Source organism: Canis lupus, chromosome 6 (assembly GCF_011100685.1).
Source record: "Canis lupus familiaris isolate Mischka breed German Shepherd chromosome 6, alternate assembly UU_Cfam_GSD_1.0, whole genome shotgun sequence".
NCBI lineage: Eukaryota > Metazoa > Chordata > Mammalia > Carnivora > Canidae > Canis > Canis lupus.
This window is the reverse complement of record NC_049227.1, coordinates 71,365,720-71,386,020: the sequence shown is the minus strand read 5'-3', so window position 1 is coordinate 71,386,020 and position 20,301 is coordinate 71,365,720. Positions and strand designations below refer to the sequence as shown.

Sequence of the window (20,301 nt, the reverse complement as noted above, 5' to 3'; positions counted from 1 at the left end):
ATGAGAGACACGCAGAGAGAGAGGCAGAGACACAGGCAGAGGGAGAAGCAGGCTCCATGCAGGGGGCCCGATGCGGGACTTGATCCCGAGACTCGAGGATCACGCCCTGGGCCGAAGGGAGACGCACAATCACTGAGCCCCCCAGGCATCCCTAAAATCCAGAGTCTTTACTGCGGACTTCTGTCAGCCACGCTGGCCTTTTGCTGTTTTTACCTTTTCTCCCCTGCCCCCACAATAGCCACTTCCTCATTCATTTCACTAATGAATCTCCCTTAGTCACTCAATGTAAAATAACACCTCCAACATTCTATATACTAATCCCACTTGGGTTTTTTTCCATAGTTTCTAACACCGCTCAGCATTACATCATGTATGTGTTTGGTTCTTGTCTCTCCTTACTGTCCCATTTGAATGTAAGCACCGTACAGGCTGTGAATTCCTGTTTTGGTAACCCTTATACTCCTGGCATTTAAATACGTTTCCATTGTGAACTCTTGCATCCATTCAACAAATAGTAACTGAACACCTACCTACTATATTAAAATACTAATAATCGGATGCTTTCTCTGTTCCAGACACTGCTCTCAGGGTTTTACATGTGTTAACTTATTTAATCTTCACAGTACTGTGGAGATTTATTTATTTATATTTATTGCATGTAAAACATTAGGTCTACCTAATACGTAATGGAACCAAGATTTGAACCCAGGTAGTCACTTAGAGTCTGTCTTTTTACACACTACATGTGTTATTTCCAGGAATAGAAAAGAAGTTTGGCATAGCCTCTGTACTCAGGAATCTTTAACTTTACTTTGGAAATAGGATACAAATCTTAAGACAAATATTGAGAAATACTGTAGAGCAGTGTAAGAAAAATTAGGTCCCTAAATGAGAGCTATAGACAGAAACCAAAAGGAGAAACTGTCACGGGTGGGCCAGAGACATTACAGGATTCTGAGCTATGTTAGAACAGGATTTCTCAAAGCATGGGCTAAAAAGAAACTAAATGAGACACATTGGGATTTTTTTCATCAAAATCTCACAAGAGAAACATAGGCATCTTATACCAGGTTGCCCAAGCTGTGGTGATATAAGTGCTTCTGTTTATTACCAGTGGGACTATAATTCGATATAACTTATGAACCACATTTTGGAAATATATATATCAAAAGTACCTATCTTTTGCCCCACACTGCAGTGGTTATTCTTTTTTTTTTTTTAATGCTTTATTTAAATTCAATTTGCCGGCATATAGTATAACACCCAGTGCTCATCTCGTCATGTGCCCTCCTGAATGCCCATCACCTAGTAGTTACCTCATCTACCCACCCACCTCCCCTTCTACAACTTTGTATTTGTTTCTCAGAATTAAGAGTCCCTTATGGTTTATCTTCCTCTCTAATTTTTCACCACTTAGTTCTCCCTCTTCCCTTAGAGTCCCTTTCACTATTTCTTATATTTCATATATTAAAACTATATGATAATGGTCTTTCTCCGACTGACTTATTTCACTCAGCGTAATACCCTCGAGTTCTATCCATGTTGATGTAAATGTTAGGTATTCATCTTTTCTGATGCTGAGTAATATTCCATTGTGTATATATACCACATGTTCTTTATCCGTTCATCTGTCGAAGGACATTGTGGCTCCTTCCACAAATGCCAACAGTTTGGCTATTGGACATTGCTGCTATGAACATTGGGGTGCAGGTGTCCTGTCATTTCACTACGTCTGTATCATTGGGGTAAATACCAAGTAGTACAATTGCTGGCCACAGCAACTTCTTGCAAGACACATCTGTGAAGGCAAGGGAAACAAAAGCAAAAATGAACTATTGGGGCTTCATCAAGATAAAAAGCTTCTTCCGCACAGTAAAGGAAACAGTCAACAAAACTAAAAGGCAGCCTACAGAATGGGAGAAGATATTTGCGATGACGTATCAGAAAAAGGGCCAGTATGCAGTGGTTATTCTGTACTGGTATTTCATATGTATCTTTCTGGTTTACTCCCATATGTGCAATATGACCTATCTATAGCTTGTTTCAGCATTGTGTAGAAACAACCAAATGTAGAAACAACCAAAATGTTGATCATCCATACAGTGGAATATTTTACAGCTATAAAAAAAGTATAAAGAAGTTCCTTTATACGGAACCACTATAGAAAGCATCAGATTTATTTATAAGCAAAGCAAAATGAGAACCAGCAACGTAGTAGACCACCATATATGTAAAAAAGGGAAAGACTGTAAATGTATTTGCTTATCTGTATATACAACATCTCTGAGAAGATGAAAAACAGTTAACTTGGTTACCTCCAGGAATTAAGGGGGAATTAAGTGGCATTGGGGAGGGCAGGGATGATAGAAGGAGGAAAGTTTGAGCTTCAAACTGGTGGTTCTATTACCTATTCAAAAAATAGAGTGAAAACTAAAAACAACTTGAAAGAATCATTGGCTTAAAATAATGGGCATAATCAGGCAGGAAGAAATACAGGAGGATATTACTCTCCTTGCTCCATATAGGGATTAATTATATTGGTTAATAATTGCCTCTCCTTAAGACTCAATTACCATGCTAATCTCAAGCAACTTGTCATTCTAAAGTCGAGTGTGCTTTACCATCTCTACGGTAAATATATGAAATTGAACAGCTCAGTTTTTTGTTTTATGTGACCTTTGGTACATATTAGTCTGTATATAGTCATAATTTGTGTGGTTTTTATAACCTCTTAGTCTTCAAAACCCATTTTGATGTTGCCCACAACAAATCATCTTTTTAATAATTTTAGTATTCTTGTTTCTGAATGCCTATAGGCTTTCTTTTAATGTGTATTATTTTTAAAAAGCATATGTTCCATTCCATGTTCATTGTAGAATAATTTATGATACAGTATAAGCAAAATTAAGTAATAAAACTACTACATGATCCCATTGTCCAGAGATAATTACAGTGACCATTTTGCTCTGTATTATTATTTTCTATGCATAAATTTTTCCAAAGCTATAATCACACTATATATTTGAATTTTTCACTTAGCAATGGATGGCAAACATATTTCTATCATATAACATTTTGGCCATACAACTGATAGAAGACTTACTGTCTTTTATTGAAGGTGTTTGTCTTATGTCTCCTCTTGGATGATGAACTTCTAAAGGGAGGGTAAGAAGCATCTTTTATTTAAATAGTCCTCACAGGAGCATCTGGCTGACTTAGTAGAGAATGTGACTCTTAATCTTGAGGTTGTGAGTTCAAGCCCCACGTTGGGTATAAAGTTTACTTTAAAATACATACATATGTACATACATTTTTTAAAAAAAGAAAAGGTCTCAGCAGATACCCAGGAGGATACATAAAATTCTTATGGTATTTTTGCCAAAAATGCTTAACTTCATTCCGGCTCAGAGAAAGCATCAAATAAATCCAACTTGAGGGACATTCTACAAAAAAAATAACCACTTCCTATTCTTCAGAAGTGTCGAGGTCATGACAGATAAGGAGAAACTGAGGAATCCTAACAGCCTGTTATTTCAGTAACAGTTGAAATCTTGGATGGGATCTTTGAACAGAAAAAGGACATTAGTTGAAAACTTGGCCAAATTTGAATAAAGTCTATGGTTTAGTTGGTAATACTGTGGTAATGTCCTATTCTTGATCATTATACTATTGTTATGTAATATGTTAACATTGGAGGAAGCGGAGTATAACTTTTTAAGTCAGAATTAGTTTTAAAGTTAAAAAAAAAAAAGTTCCAGGAGAAAAACTTACTGGATAGATACCCTTAATTTTTTTCCTTTTTAATTCTAGCACCAAGGAATATCATTTTTGCTGGCTGAAATGGCAATGAAAGTTGAACTAGCTAGAATGAGTTACCAGAGAGCAGCTTGGGAAGTTGATACTGGTCGCCGAAACACCTACTTTGCCTCTATAGCAAAGGCATATGCTGCAGATATTGCAAATCAGTTAGCTACTGATGCTGTGCAGGTTTTTGGAGGCAATGGATTTAATACAGAATATCCTGTAGAAAAACTAATGAGGGATGCTAAAATCTATCAGGTAAGGTTAAAAATGATTTTTGTTGTTTTTTAGGTAAACGAATACTCATGGATGACAAATTTCTGATTATTTAGGGATTTTATGCCATTAAAAATAATAAACTATCATGGAGCACCTGGGTGGGTCAGTCAGTTAAGTGTCTGACTCTTAAAAAAAAATAATAAATAAAAAAAAGTGTCTGACTCTTGATTTCAGCTCAGATCATGGTCGTGGGATCGAGCCCCACATTGGGATTCTCTTTCTCCCTCTCCCTTTGCCCCTCCCACTAACATACTCTTAAATAAATAAAATCTTTTTTAAAAATAATGAACTATCATAGATGGCTGTAAACTGAAGTTTTTAAAACTAATTAACACTGAAGAATGTTACCTTTAAGTATATGCCTTAAGAGAGAATAGGCTAAAAGTAAATGGTACAGACATGTACATATGTGTCTGGATCACCCATCTTTGAGTCTTAACATCCTAGCTAATCGTAATCCACCCTTTGCTCTCCTGAAAGTATGTGTATCATTTAAGATAAATTATTTTTATTCTTGCTTGACAACTATTGAATTAACTGAAAGCATATTTGGGAGTAAAACAACATGAAGAGACCGTGATAAAGTGGTATTAATCATTTGATAGAAGTTCATCTGAGAAAACTATATATAACAAATTGCTAGGGTTAGAGGTTTAAACTGGAAGTAAGGGCTGGCTACTAGGAATGTTTTTAAGACTCTCCCAAAATTTTGGTAAATGACATTTTATAATTTAATCTTTAGAGAATATATTTTCATGGGCTTCACAAAATCAGGTTTCGGAATCTCTATAGATTACAGACCCCATATGTGGTTTGATTCAATTTGTTATTGCAATGGGGTTTATAGTACTGTCCAAAATATTTAGTAATCAAAGTATTTATGTACTAAAGATATTTCACCTATATGTATCCTTTTCTCTTGCAGATTTATGAAGGAACGGCACAAATTCAAAGACTTATTATAGCCCGTGAACACATTGGCAGGTATAAAAAATAAAGAGATGGCTATAGAAATGTGATTAATGCTGAATTATTAGAATACAATCTACTGTTTTAATCTTGGAAGAAGAGAAAGAGCTTTAAGATTTTTTTTCTGGTAAAACTTTAAAATAAGCACTCAAACTAAATCTATGCAGTTGATTCTAGTATCAGTTTTCCACTTTTGTTTAACTTTATGACTTACTTTTTCTCAAAAAGATTTGGTTTCATTAAAATTATGTGTTATCTTTAGTACTATTGTACTTGTATTGTATTAACCTAGAAAAGTACATTTATTTTCTTATGTTAACCACTTAAAGTAACAGAAGTTCTTTGGATTTCAGTATTTTTCCAAGGACATTTTTGAAAAGTGGGCTTATAAAAGTATTCAGAATGTTCCAAAATTTACATTGAGAAAGCATTATAGGATTTGGATGCCATTAAATAACTTATTAGTGTCTTTTTAGACTTGGTGGAATTAATTAGGGGAGTTCATTTTGCTACAATTTGGGAAGCATTCATTTTCAGTTTTGTAATAGTAAAAAATTTAATGTTCATATTCTCACCATACAATGACCAGAAGTTATTGAAAATCTTGTTTAATTCCGAATCTACATTTCACTTGCCTTATTTAGAAATAAGTTCATAAAATTTGCCTTAAAATATTTTTATATGATTCCTGGTACCTGGGTAGGCTTTGGTCTATTGTATACAATCTCATTTCACATGCATACATTATGGAAAGAAACAAATAAAATTGTTGAGTGCTTATTCATATATCTGTATTCTCTCAGGAAGTTTCATTACTTTGTGTAATAATGTATGCTTGATATATTTACTGTGTTGAAAAAAAGTCCTGTTCTGATTTTGAACTGCATAAAGTTACCCGCTCATGTTTCACCAGATGGTATTATGGGCATCTCAAAAGATATGAATATTAAATAATGTAAGAAAGTTTGTGAATTTGATGTCTCTTTGTAATAGTTAACATCAGATACTGCTAAAATATGTTATGCTACATGGTGTTGCTGACACCAACTGGGAATCTTCTATAATTCAGTCCTATTCTGATGCAAACTCCAAATAGATAGTTAGCTTCAGGGCTCAGTCCTGCCAGACTACACTCACTTCAGGTACCAGTCACAAGTCCTGGGTCCCCAGGCTATCTACATTTCTGTCTAATTGGGCTACAGATTTGGGTATTCCCATGACCCACCCTTAGATTCAATAATTTGCTAGAATGGTGCACAGAACTCAGGAGAAACACTTGACATACTTTACTGGCTTATAAAGGACACACTGAAGAACAACCAATGGAAGAGATAGATGTATAGGGTGAGGTATAGGGGAAGACACTGAGTTTTCATACCTCCTCCCAATGCACCACCCTCCTAGTACCTCAGTGTGTTTTCCAATTTGGAAACTCCTGGACCTCTTCGTATTCAAGAGTTTTTATGGAGGGTCTTCAGCCCTTATCTCCTTCTTAGAGGTCAAGTATGGAGCTGAGAGTTTCCACCTGTATTAGTGGGCTATAGCTGCCATAGCAAAATGTTGCAGGCTGGGTGACTTAAACAGAAATTTAGTTTCTTACAGTTCTGGAGGCTAGAAGTCCAAGATCAAGGTGCTGTCTAGGTTGGTTTCTGGTGAGGTCTCTTCCTGGGTTGTAGAGTTCCAGCTTCTCACTGTGTTCTCACATGGCTCTCGTCTGTGCACATACGTAGGAAGAGAGAAAGCTCTGGTGTTTTTCTCTTCATATAAGAACACCAGTCTTATTAGATTAGGGCCCTACCTTTATGACCTCATTTAACCATAATCATCTCTCTCTCAGCCCATATCCAAATACAGTCACATGGGGAAAGATTAAGACTTCAACCACCGAATTTTGTGGGAACACCGTTCAGTCTGTAACACCACCACCTAAATACTTAGTCTTTGGTCATCAGCCCCATCCTAAATTCCCAACTAGGGGCCCCACCCCTAAGTCACCTCATTGGCATTAACTCATATCATCTCTGGAAAGGTTTGGTTATAAATAACAACAGACACTCGGAAAATTCCAGGGGTTTGAGGAGCTCAGAGCCAGGGACTGGGGACAAAGGCCAAATACATTTCTTCTTTTGCTACATTTAAGAAGATGAAAACCTAGGGGCACCTGGGTGGCTCAGTCAGGAATCTGCCTTCAGCTCAGGTCCTGAAATTGAGCCCTGCGTCAGGTTCCCTGCTCAGCTGGGAGCCTGCTTCTCCCTCTGTCTGCCTGTCATCCCTCCTGCTCATGCTCTCTCTCTCTTTTCTGTCAAATAAATAAAATCTTAAAACAAAAAATCTAATCTTTTACAAAATATATTTAAAAGACTTCCTTTTCGTGCTTAATTATGAAATTGTACTTTAATGGCACAGCTAGAGATCGGTAAGGAGTTTTAGAGACTTCCTAATTAAATTGAGTATCACAAAAAAAAATTAAAAAAAAAAAAGATAAATTGAGTATCACACAGATGGGAGTTTAGATGCTGGAGGAGAATGGAGACCCGAAATTTGCCTCGTCCCTCGAACACTGCTAGGTAAGTATCCGATCGTTCTAAACACCCAAGTAATGAGGACCAAGAGAGCAAACTGCACATCCACACATAGAAAAATGGCCACCTCATGGAAGGCAGGAGCTGCAGAGTTGATTTGGGGGAGAAAAGAACTGGAGGGGAAGGAGCCCTAATCATGGAAAGAGTGAAAGCAGCACATAGGGAACTGCATGAGAAAAACTCTTCCCCAAAACCACTGACTGGGAAAATGAGAGAGGCTGGCTATTGCAAGTTTTTAAAGAAGCAGAGCTCGAAGTCTGAAGTTTTAGAAGTCTAGGCCATCGCCAGCATCGTCCCTGGTGGGCTGAGTGGTGCTCTGGTGAGGAGGGAAGGTGCAGACCTGGGAGTGGGCAACGTGGCCCGAGGATCCCCGGGTTGCACAGGGAGAAACAGTTCCCCTTCTTGGAGTGGCACAGCCTCTCGGGGGACAAAAAACTGGTGGCGCCAATGTGTTGCCCTATTCACTAGCACAGGAACAAAAACCCTGGCTGGGGACAGCAAACCTTGGTGCTGGCTTTTTGCTGTGAATTACCATAAACTCTGAGCTGCCATATGGTCATGCCGCTGTTTTCCAAGACAAGCCAGCACCAGCCACAGTGCACTGCGGCCCTCCGCCAGAGGACCACGGTGGGCCCACACCACCCAAAATTTGGAGTTTTGAAAGCCAGCTGCACACTTGAGATAAAACATAGGACTACTGTGCCACCTATCAGCTTGGACACAGATTGAAGGCAGGGATTTGGTGGAAGCTGGGGGGACACAAGTGATTATTTGCTCTTCTGTGAGGGATTCCCGAAGGTAGAAGGCACAGACTCTGGGGAAGAGTGCCTACCCCACCCTCTCATCCCCACTCATCAGCACCGACCAACTTCAATGAGCAACACAGCACCCCGCAGTGGAGGCTGGAGCCACTCACACCAAGCCCTGCTCCCCTGCATCCTGCAGGTGCATCTCCCCTAAAACAAGTCTACCTGACAATTGGCCATGCAGGCCCCTGCCCTAGGAGACCAGCACAAACCCCTCATGTGTACAAGTCTACTGATGATCATAGAATGCTGCATAGCTTCAGCTAGGTCTAGGAGAAATAGGATCTAGCTTTTGCAGAGGACCGACCTGAGGGGAGGAACAACCAAAACACAATAGCCTAGCACACATTCTTAAACACAAAAACAGTGACCTAAAAAAAAGACACAGGAATTCACTCCAAAAGATAGAACAGAAAGAAGTCACAGCTAGAGATTTAATCAATACAGATAGAAGTAAGGTGCCTGAACCAGAATTTAAAACAACAATTTCAAGGGTACTAGCAGGGCTTGAGGAAAGCAAGATGCTAGAGAATCCCTTAATGCAGAGATAAAAGAATTAAAAAATAGACTGAAACAAAAAGTTCTATAATCAGCATGCATAACCAACTGGAGGCAATGACAAGGATGAATGAATTAGTAATATAGAAGATAAAATTATGGAAAATAATGAAGCCAAAAAGAAGAGGGAAAGAAAGGTATTGGATCACAAATGTTGACTTAGGAAACTCAGCAACTTCTTAAAGCATAACATTCCTATCATAGGGGTCCCAGAAGAAGGAGAGAGAGAAAATGGGCCAAAAGATTTATTTGAGCAAGTTATAGTTGAAAACTTCCCCAATATGGGGAAGGAAACAGATATCCAAGAAGCAGAGAGAGCTCCATTAAGTGCAACAAAAGGCAGCCATCACTGAGACATATAGACAGCTTCACACAATGCATAGACGAGGAAACAATCCTGAAAGCAGAAAGGGAAAAGAAACCCCTAACCTTCAAGGGAAGACAGAGTAGGCACACAGCAGATCTGTCCACAGAACTTGGCAGGCCAGAAGAGAATGGCAGGATGTATTCAAAGTGCTGAATGGAAAAAAATTATGCAGTCAATAATACTTTATCCAGCAAGGCTGTCATTCAGAATAGAAAGATAAATAGTTTTCCAGACAGACAAAAACTAGAGAAGTTCATGACCATTAAACCAGCCCTGCAAGAAATATTAAAAGGGACTCTTTGAGGAAAAAAGACTAAAAGTAACAAAGATAAGAAAGGAACAGAGAACACCACCAGAAACCCCAACTTTATAGGTAGCACAATGGCACTAAACTCCTATCAATCAATAATCACTCTGAATATAAGTTGACTAAATGCTTCAAATAGGATATCACAAGATAAAAAAAACAAGACCCATCTAAATGCAGCCTACAACAGACTCATTTTAGACCGAAAGACACCTGCAGATTGAAAGTAAGCAGATGGAGAAACATTTATCATGTAAATGGACATCAAAAGAAAGCTAGAGCAGCCATATTTAAATTAGAAAAACTAGATTTTATTTTTTTTTTATTTTTTTTATTCATGAGAGACAGACAGAGGCAGAGACACAGGCAGAGGGAGAAGCAGGCTCCATGCAGGGAGCCCGATGTGGGACTCGATCCTGGGACTCCAGAATCACGCCCTGGGCTGAAAGCAGGCACTAGACCACCAAGCCACCCAGGGATCCCCGACAAACTAGATTTTAAACCAAAGACTATAACAAGCAATGCAGACGGACACTATATCATAATGAGTCAATATATCAAAAAGATCTAACAATTGTAAAGAGGCACCCAACTTGGGAGCACCCAATTATATAAATATATTGTCTATTATCGATCTAGATAGATGATAGATGATAGATATCTAGATAATAGACAATAACAAAAAAACTCATTGATAATACATTAATAGTAGGGGACTTTCACACCTCACTTATAGCAATAGACAGATCTTCTAGGCAAAAACATCAAAAAGGAAACAATGGCTTTGAATGACACACTGGACCAGAAGGACTTAAGGTAATGTGTACATAGAATATTTCATCCTAAAGCAATAGAATACACATTCTTTCCAAGTGCATATGGGACATTCTCCAGAATAGATCACGTGCTAGATCACAAATCAGCCTTCAACAAGTACAAAAGGATTGAGGTCATACCCTGCATATTTTCAGACCACAACACTATGAAACTTGAAGTCAACCACAGGAAATAACTTGGAAAGACCACAAATACATGGAGGTTAAAAACATCCTACTAAAGAATGAATAGGTCAACCAGGAAATTAAAGAAGAAATTTAAAAATACATGGAAGCAAACGAAAATGAAAACACGACGGTTCAAAACCTTTGGTATGCAGCAAAGGCAGTTCTAGGAGAGAAGTACATTGTGATATAAAGCCTACCTCAAGAAACAAGAAAAGTCTCAAATATACAACCTAACCTTACACCCAAACAACACCCAAAAAACAAGTAATCCAGTTAAAAATGGGGAGAAACACGAACAGACATTTCTCCAAAGACATCCAGATGGCTAACAGACACATGGAAAGATGCTCAACATCGCTTATCAGGGAAGTGCAAATATACCACTAGGAGATACCGCCGCACGCCTGTCAGAATGGCTAAACTTAGCGACACAAGAAATAACAAATGCTGGCAAGGATGCAGAGAAAGGGGAACCCTCTTGCACTGTGGGTGGGATGCACACTGGGGCAGCCACTCAGGAGAACAGCAAGGAGGTTCCTCAACAAGTTAAAAATAGAGCCACCCTATGACCCAGCAATTACATTACTAGTTATTTACCTAAGGATGCAAAAATAGAGATTCAAGGGGTGCCGGGTGGCTCAGTCGGTTAGGCATCTGCCTTTGGCTTATGTTGGGATTCCGGGGTCCTGGGATTGAGCCCTGCATGGGATCCCTGCTTAGCTGGGAGTCTATTTCTCCCTCTCCCTCTGCTGCTCTCCCTCCTCATTCTCTCAAATAAATAAAAAAAAAAATCTTTAAAAAAAAATAGAGACTCAAAGGGCTACATTCACCCTGGTATTTATAGCAGCATTATTAACAATAGCCAAACTATGAAATGAGCCCAACTGTCCATTGACAGTGAGTGGATAAGAAGGTGGTGGGGACACACACACACACACACACACACATACATGTATAGATATATATATACACAGACAATATGGACAATATACTATACACACACATAATGGAATATTACTTTGCCATCAAAAAAGAATGAAATCTTGCCATTTGCAAGGATGTAGTTGGAGTTAGAGTATATTACACTAAGCAAAATAAGTCAGAGACAGACAACCATACGATTTCATTCATATGTGGAATTTAAGGAACGAACCAGATGAACCTATCGTAAAAGAAAAAAAGACAGTGGGAGTAAACCATAAGAGACTCTTCATGATAGACAACAAACTGAAGGTTGTTGGAGGGAAATGGATGGGGGGTGAGTTAAATGGATGATGGGTATTAAGAGGGGCACTTGTTATGATGAGCACTGGGTGTTGTATGTAAGTGATGAACCACTAAATTCTATTCCTAAAACCACTATTACACTATATATTAACTAATTAGAATTTAAATGAAAATTCAAAAAGAGAAACAAAGTATTACACAGAAATTATAAGTAAAATAGAATATATTCAAAATGCAGATTTGGACTTACAATACATAACTCCAAAAATTTACATACAAGTTTTAAACATAAGGCCTCCAGACATATAAATGTATTCCAAAGCTATATGATGATGAAGATATTTATTAAGATACCCTTGATTATAAGTATTAAGCAATTATGTAATAACTATCAAGACTTTTTAGTCACAAATGAACTTAAGCTACTTTATGAAAAGAGCGAGCAAATGTATTTTAAGTGTTTTGAAGTCCTCATGGGTCCTAAGGATAGGAATGGAGTCAGTTTTAGGAAGGATCTAGGAACCAAATAGTCCTTAAAAATTCATGAAATACTGTTTTTCTACCTTTCAATTCTACTTCTGTCATGTTTCATTTTTTTCTCATCCTGTACCCTAGCTCTCTCTGCTTCTTTGATCCAGTGATAGACTAAGAATGAATATTTATATATTTGATTTCTTGCCACTTATATAAACTGACTGGCTAGGGTCATTACGGCCAGCCTAGGGAGAGTCCTAGACTACAAACAATTTAGTTACTACAAACAATTCTTAGTTACCTACATTTGAATTGATGTTTTATAACATAGCTGGTATGTTTCTGGAAATTTTAGTAAATATTTAAGCAATATGCCACAGTCATCAATTTGTATAAAGGGAGAAAGGATTGTTCCCACCCTCCTCCAGATTTAAAAATGGCTGTTTAGGGTGGCTCAGTTGGTTAAGCATCTACCTTTGGCTCAGGTCATGATCCTAGGGTTCTGGGATTGAGCCCTGCATCCAGCCCTGCATCCGGCTTCCTGCTTGGCGGGGAGCCTGCTTCTCCCTCTCCCTCTGCCTGCCACTCCCCCTGCTTGTGTGTGCTCTCTATCTCTCACTCTGCCAAATAAATAAATAAAATCTTTTTAAAAAAAAAAAATGGTTCTTTATATGGCCTCTAGAATGAAGTCCATTAATTCGAATGCATTACCCATGATGAAAATACTACAAAAGGTCTTTGGAGACTGTAGATTAAATCCTACAGGAAACAACTTTAAAAATGTGTTAAAGATTTCATTTAACTCATTAATGAAGAAGGGAACTCATTAAGATGTCAAAACTGATATAAGGGAGAATTTGAAAAACACATATAGGCAGTTTGAAATTCTTAAAAAGAATTTGCTAAGAGATATAAAACTAATAACTTTCAGAGCAAAAAAAAAAATCTAAAGGGCTCATCTTTTCCATGGAGCACAGGAATCAGCTATAGTTCATTATTCATTTGCATTACCATCCATTGTCTATAATTTAACTTCTAACTTTACAGAGTTGTAAAACAGCCTAGCCTCTAGGAAGACAATCACAGGTATATACCCCTTCAGATAATACCCTCAGGATCCATTAAATAATACCTCGCTCTCCACTAAAAGGACGCTCAGTCATTCCTTTTATCCATTTCCAAGTTCTTGACAGCCTCTTCCTTGTTATTATAAATAACCTGCTGAGATTATTCTTGATACAAAAATATAGGTTTCATTAGGTTTGGGCAGATTACTGCCACAGTGTTAATTAACCATGTAAGCCTCCTTGAATTTACTTTGCAAATCCAGAGACATACTGTGCTGAACGATTACTAAAGCTGCAGGATTAACCTCTGTCTGTAAGTTTTCATAAGGACACTCAAATCAGACTTTTAAAAGCCTCTATAATTTGGTATCTCAAGGCTGTGGAACCAAACCCAAGAAACTCTGCACCAAAGTTCTCTGGTAATACATAAGAATTTGGGTGAATTTCTCTTCTCAGCATCTCCAAAATTTACCAAGTTTCCTGGCTTGCCTAAAAGGGCTCTTTCCTTACGTCCTATAAAACTGGAACCCTGTATCATTCCAGTTTTACCAGGACAACGTTGTAAGCATTGACTCAACATACACAGTCAACTTGTTTTTTAAAAAATGTGCTTATCAAATCTGATTAGATGAGAATTATCCTCAAATATGACACACCAGGTATCGCCTTGGTTACACAATTAATTTGTTCAATTATATCCTGTTAAACCTGAGTACAGATTCATTTTGAATGTTGCCATAGAATGTAAGGAAATTCAGAAAATGTTTCTCAGTTCTAGGGACTCCGTGAGAATCAGACACCATTTTAGACTTCCAGTTTACAAAAGCACAGTCCACTAAATTGAAGAGAGCCTAAAAAATTGAAAAGGGCTTCCTCATATAGTCACAGAAACAGAACATTACAACTACATGAACAACATTCTAGGGACGCCTGGGTGGCTCAGTGGTTGAGCATCTGCCTTTGGCTCAGGGTGTGGGCCCCCCACCCCCACCCCGGGATCAAGCCCCACATCAGGCTCCTTGCATGGAGCCTGCTTCTCCCTCTGCCTGTGTCTCTGCCTCTCTCTCTCTGTGTCTTATGAATAAATAAATAAAGTCTTAAAAAAAAAAAAAACAACCACTATTCTAAATAAGTAACCGTGATTAAATTCCCCTCATTGGCTCATCCAGTTCTCTGTAATTGTTCAGCTGGATCTTGAATCAGTAAACTGCTTTCAAGAAGCTTCCCTTCTGAGTCAGGAGGGGAGGTGAGGTGGGACTCCCAGCAGGTGGTACATGGGGGCCGACGTGCAAAAGCTGGTGGAAAGACTAGAGAGGGCAGTGGGCCCTGGAGCCACTGACCCGAGCCTGTGCCACGCCTGTGGGATGGAGACAGCGTCCAAAGCAGGAGCAGCTCCATGTGTGCAAGCATTTGACGCACCCCCTGCCGGTCCTGTGGCAGAGTGCCCCGAGGTCAGTACAGGGACCGGGGGGTGTGCAGGAACAAGCGGACGTGGCCCACACAGCTCTGAGGTTGGGGCGAGCCCTCTTGGTCCCAGCCTCTCGGTGTGCGCAGCCGGCAGGCAGTAGGCTTTCCGACTTGGTGCCCATCTCAGAGCAGATCCAAGAAGCGATAACCTTCCGGGGCAAGAACCGAGGCAGCAGGTTGTTCAGTCACCTGTCAGCTGTCGGCGAGAGTATCCAGGCCCTGGGGTGGGTGGCTATGGCTCCCAAGCCTGGGCCCTGTGTGAAAGAAATGAAGGTGCTGCCCTGTTTCACGCAGACCGAGTCCCCAAGGAGTACAGAGACGTTGGGAAGAAGCATGTGGATTGGGTCAAAGCTTACTTGAGTTTATGGACAGAGCTACAGGCTTCCAGTAAGGAGTTCCACACCACCGGACTGGCCTGGGGCCAAACGGGGCCTGTGGCACAAGAATTGAGTGGATCGCCATCGGGCCCCTCTGCTGGATTGGGTCCCCCTCGTCCCCCACCAGGCCCCCCCACAGCAGTCCCCACCAGTGCAGGCTCAGATGAGTCTGCTTCCCACTCAGCACTGTTTGCACAGATTAATCAGGGGGAGACATCACGCGTGCCCCGAAACGTGTATCTGATGACATGAAGACTCACAAGAACCCCACCCTGAAGGCCCAGAGTGGCCCAGTACGAAGCGGCCCCAGACCCTTGCCTGCACCTAAACCAGGAGTCAGCCCATCCCCCAAGCCAACCACAAAGAGGGAGCCAGCTGTACTTGAACTGGAGGGCAAGAAGTGGGGAGTGGAAAATCAGGGAAATGTTTCCAACCTGGTGATTGATGACACAGAGCTGAAGCAGGTGGCTTGCACATACAAATGTGTCAACACAACATTGCAAATCAAGGGCAAAATAAACTCCATTACGGTAGATAGCTGTAAGAAACTCGGTCTGGTGTTCGATGACGTGGTGGGCATCGTGGAGATAATCAATAGGAGGGATGTCAAAGTTCAGGTAATGGGTAAAGTGCCAACCATTTCCATCAACAAAACACATGGCTGCCATGTTGACCTGAGCAAGAATTCCCTGGATTGCGAGATAGTCAGCGCCAAATCTGAGATGAATGTCCTCATTCCTACCGAAGGCGGTGACTGTAATGAATTCCCAGGACCCTATGGAATGGGGAGAAGTTGGTCACCACAGTGACAGAAATTGCTGGATAAGCGAAGCGCCGCTGGGTTCTTTGTCCTCCCCCTCACACCATGGGATAAATCTGCATCAGGATGGTTCTTTTCTAGATTTCCTTTACCTTTCTTCTCTTAAACTGCTTCTCTGCTCTGAGAAGCCCAGCTACCTGCCTTCACTGAGATTTGGGGCAGGAGAGCAGGTCAGCTGATCTTCTGTAGGAAGGTACGGCTTTTCCCTATCACCCCAACCACACCGCCAGTCCATTCTTAGGGAACCACACCCCAGGACCAGTGTGTTTTAGCTTTCAGCCTTTGGGGGTTATTTGACCAACAAATAGTCTTTCCGAAAGAATAAAGCAGTCCCCAGGGATTAACACATCAGAATGTTCACGCAAGTTCATCTTTTTCTAACACTGAGCATGAAGGTCGCAGAGGCTGGTGTGATTCTAGCCAGTTCTTCTAACCAAACTAATTTTTCACGGCTGACCAGTGAGGCAGGGGTTGCCCTGGACCAAAGGCTGAAGCTTGGCCATCTAGCATTCCCAGCAACATTGTTTCCTCTAAGCATTCCTTTTCATCTGCATTCCATCCTGCGTGGGCCTGAGTCTTGGCCCCTTCCTTTCACTGGGGTCCCTGCCCAGCACCTTCCTATAGAGACAACTTAGACAAGAAAAAAAAAAAAAAAAAGAGGAAAACACACCATTCCGAGGAATCTGGAATTCCTTCCTCCTTCCATGCTAGGTGCCTGTCCACCTTCATTGCCTCCTTTGCCCTGTCATGCTCAACTGCTTTGGGTTTCTGTCCAGGCACCTGATCAAAGGACTAAAGTCTCCACCGCAACCTGGTTTTAGGTCTTATGTAAGAATCTTGCACAGCACTGCTGATGTAAATTAGTTTATCTCTCTAAGACACTTCCCAAAATATGCAATTTTTTTGGTGGGAAGCGAGATTGTCCTGTTGACTTCTACCCATTTCCTGAGTTCTGTGGAAATAAACCTTTATGTACTTAAAGTTATACAGAAAATAGAAAAAAATTAATACCAAAAAGAAGAAGAAGAAGAAGGAGAAGGAGAAGAAGGAGAAGGAGAAGGAGAAGGAGAATAAGTAAAAATACCGACGACTAAAAGCAAATAAGATCAGAACGAAGAGAATAGAAATCCAAAGAAGACGAAGCAGACTCTCAGTCCTACTCTCCTCCTCCTCTCCTCCCTCCTCCTCCTCCTCCTCTCCTCCTCCTCCTCCTCACTCCTCCTCCTCCTCCTCCTCCTCACTCCTCCTCCTCCCCTCCTCCTCCTCCTCCTCCTCCTCATCCTCCTCCACCTCCGCACCTCCTCTACCATACCCTCCTCCCCAGAAAGAAGCAGCAGCAGCTTCTCTTCCAGACTAAATAGTTCTGGAAATCCTGACTTAGTATAATGGTGTGCTGAGAAATTTGTCTAAGTTATGTCCACTTGGAAGTCTGTACCCAAAAGTACAGACTACTGAAGTATCTATCAATAGTTCAAAGTATCTGATCCTGCCCCTGAGACTTTGAGACTATCCCTGAAAGCACAAGCTTTGGCCTGTAGCTTAGAGTAGAGCCTTCGAGCTGGCATCAGAGTAAAACAGAAACTATCCTTAGATGACTGTGTTAGTTCAGGATGCAATGACAAAACAATAGGCTGGCCTACACCACCAATGTCTGAATTCTCATAGTTCTCGAGGCTGGAAAGTCCGTTATCAGAGCACCTGCCCACTTCTGTGTGATAGACTGTTGACTTCTTATATCCTCACATGGCAGAAATAGGGTCAGAGCGCTCTCTGGGGTCCCTTTTTACAGGGCACTAATCCCATCCACTTTTATGTGACTTAATTACTTCCCAAAGCCTTCATTTGCTAATACCGTCACATTGAGGACTAGGATTTCAATGTATAAATTTGGGGGGATGGAAATATTCACTCCATTGTAATGACTATGATTGAAGGTTATAGGTAATTACTAGACCCAATAATAGAATAGAAGTAAAAAAAAAAAATCTCAGTGAAAGCACAGTACTTAACTGTTTCACGAGAATTTAACCATTATTTCCCCTGAGGAACACAACATTGGCAAATCTCCAGGTTCTTTGTATAAAGCACACAATTTTGGCCATGTTTAATCATACATTTTTAGAGATTTTATTTATTTGAAAGAGAGATCACAAGCAGGGGGAGGAGCAGAGGGAGAAGCAGACTCCCTGCTGAGCAGGGAGCCCAATGCAGATGCTTGGCCCTTTCTGTTGATCTACTTGGCTATCTAAATAGATGATTTCTAAAACTGATAAATTATAATTTTCAGAATGGTAAAAAGTGATGCATATAAATATAGAATTACATGTGAAACATTTTAAGTCATTAATCTCAGAGGGAACCAATATGACATTAAAACCAATTTAAACCTTAAAACCTTGATGCCTCATAAATTGAACAACTAAACGACTTTTTTAACAGTTTATAATTAAAGGATAGAATCGTATATTTTTATTCTTATTTATTTAGTTTCAAGTTTTTATTTAAATTCCAGTTAGTGAAAAAAACAGTATAATATCAGTTTCAGGTGCAGAATTTAGTGATTCATCACTTACATACAACACCCAGTGCTCATCACAAGTACTCTCCTTAATACCCATCGCCTATTTAACCCATTCCCTCCCACCTCAGGATTTTATAGTATTAAATGTTTTTTATCTCCAACTTTACTTAAAAAGTTTCTTCTAAATGGATTCAGGGGCACCTGGGTGGCTCAGCCACTTAAGCATGGACTTTTTTTTTTTTTAAAGGACATACATATTTTAATGTATAGAGCTTTAAGAAAGAAAATTAATTGGCCATATTTTAATAGATTATAATACATAAGTATTAGTGCATAAAATCACATATCACAAAAATATAAACCATACATATAACTGAGCTGTCTTAGTAGGCTTTGATAATAGCATATATATACCACAGTGTCATAGACTCAATTACCAAGAGAAAAACACAAGTGAACAGGAAATGGCAATTCACTACAAAATAGAGTAAATTATAATGTATCCTGGACAAATATCAGCTCTTGTTACAAATAAAGTTATTGTTTTCCACCTAAAAGAAGCATTTGACTCTTGATTTCTGTTCAGGTTGTGATCTCAGGGTCATGACATTGAGCCCTGAGTTGGCTCTGAGCTCAGCGTGGAGTCTCCTTGTTCCTCTCCCTCTGCTCCTCCGCCTACTTGCTCTCTCTCAAATAAATAAATAAATAAATAAATAAATAAATAAATAAACAAAATAAATAAATAAAATCTTTAAAAAATAAATGGTTTTCTAATTCTATTTCTTCTATACCTGCACCTTACCTATCCAGTTCCTTTTACTATTGGTAGTACTTAGTTATGAAGACATGTAATTCTAAGACTAGACAAGATGTCATTTGCTTAAACTGAATCAGAAAATGGAAGAGCAGAGATACCAGAAACATCATACAATATATAGAAAGTAATATAATTTTGGAAGTGGGATATGGGGTATGGAGCAAGTAATATTCTACTTCTACATTTGCTATTTCAGAATGACTCAATTACTATATTTCATTGATTGCAAAGTGCACATTTTTTCATATTTAACATCTCAAAATCTGGATAAGGTTTTATGTTACTAGCCATCGGTTGTTTTTTTTCCAAACTTTTTATCTTTACAATTGGGATGTATCTTATAATCGATGGCATCTTAGGTAAAATATGGTATTGTTTGTCCCTTGGAAATTCTATTCTGTGACATTTTAATGATGTTAGAACAGACTGGAAACAGTTTAGATGCTGAATGGTGATGAAATTGTGTTCATAGTCACAATATGGGCTTTGAACAAAATTATAGGTAAAGAGAAACTTTTTTTCATTTATATAATATGTAATGGTGAACAAAGCAGATGCAGCTACAGCTCCCATAACCCTGCATCTCAGGGTTGTGAGTTTGAGCCCCACATAAGGTGTAGAGATTACTAAAAAAAAAAAAAAAAAAAAAAAAAAAAGAAAACAGAACAAAAAAAGAAATGAAAAGAGAGAAAAAAGTAAAAAGGAATAGATGAAATTAATAATTTAGTTTTATTTATCCCAATATGCCCAAATATTATTTCAACAATCAATACTATTTAAATTGTTAATGAGATATTTTACTTTATTTTTCCTACTAAGTCTTTGAAATAGGGTGTGTATTTTATACTTCACAACACA

General features: G+C 39.3%; 1 protein-coding gene and 1 pseudogene across 1 annotated transcript in view; both read left to right on the top strand.

The window, feature by feature from the left end:
• Nucleotides 1–6,015, top strand: part of ACADM (acyl-CoA dehydrogenase medium chain) — a 30,436-nt gene extending 24,421 nt beyond the window's left edge. The window contains exons 11-12 of the mRNA XM_038541645.1: nt 3,811–4,059; nt 5,006–6,015. Coding sequence (XP_038397573.1) covers nt 3,811–4,059; nt 5,006–5,077 — 321 coding nt within the window. The 3' untranslated portion in view covers nt 5,078–6,015. The remainder of the gene's footprint in view (nt 1–3,810; nt 4,060–5,005) is intronic.
• An 8,700-nt stretch (nt 6,016–14,715) lies between these two features.
• LOC100687394 lies at nt 14,716–16,111 on the top strand (annotated as a pseudogene).
• The last annotated feature ends 4,190 nt before the right edge of the window (nt 16,112–20,301 follow it).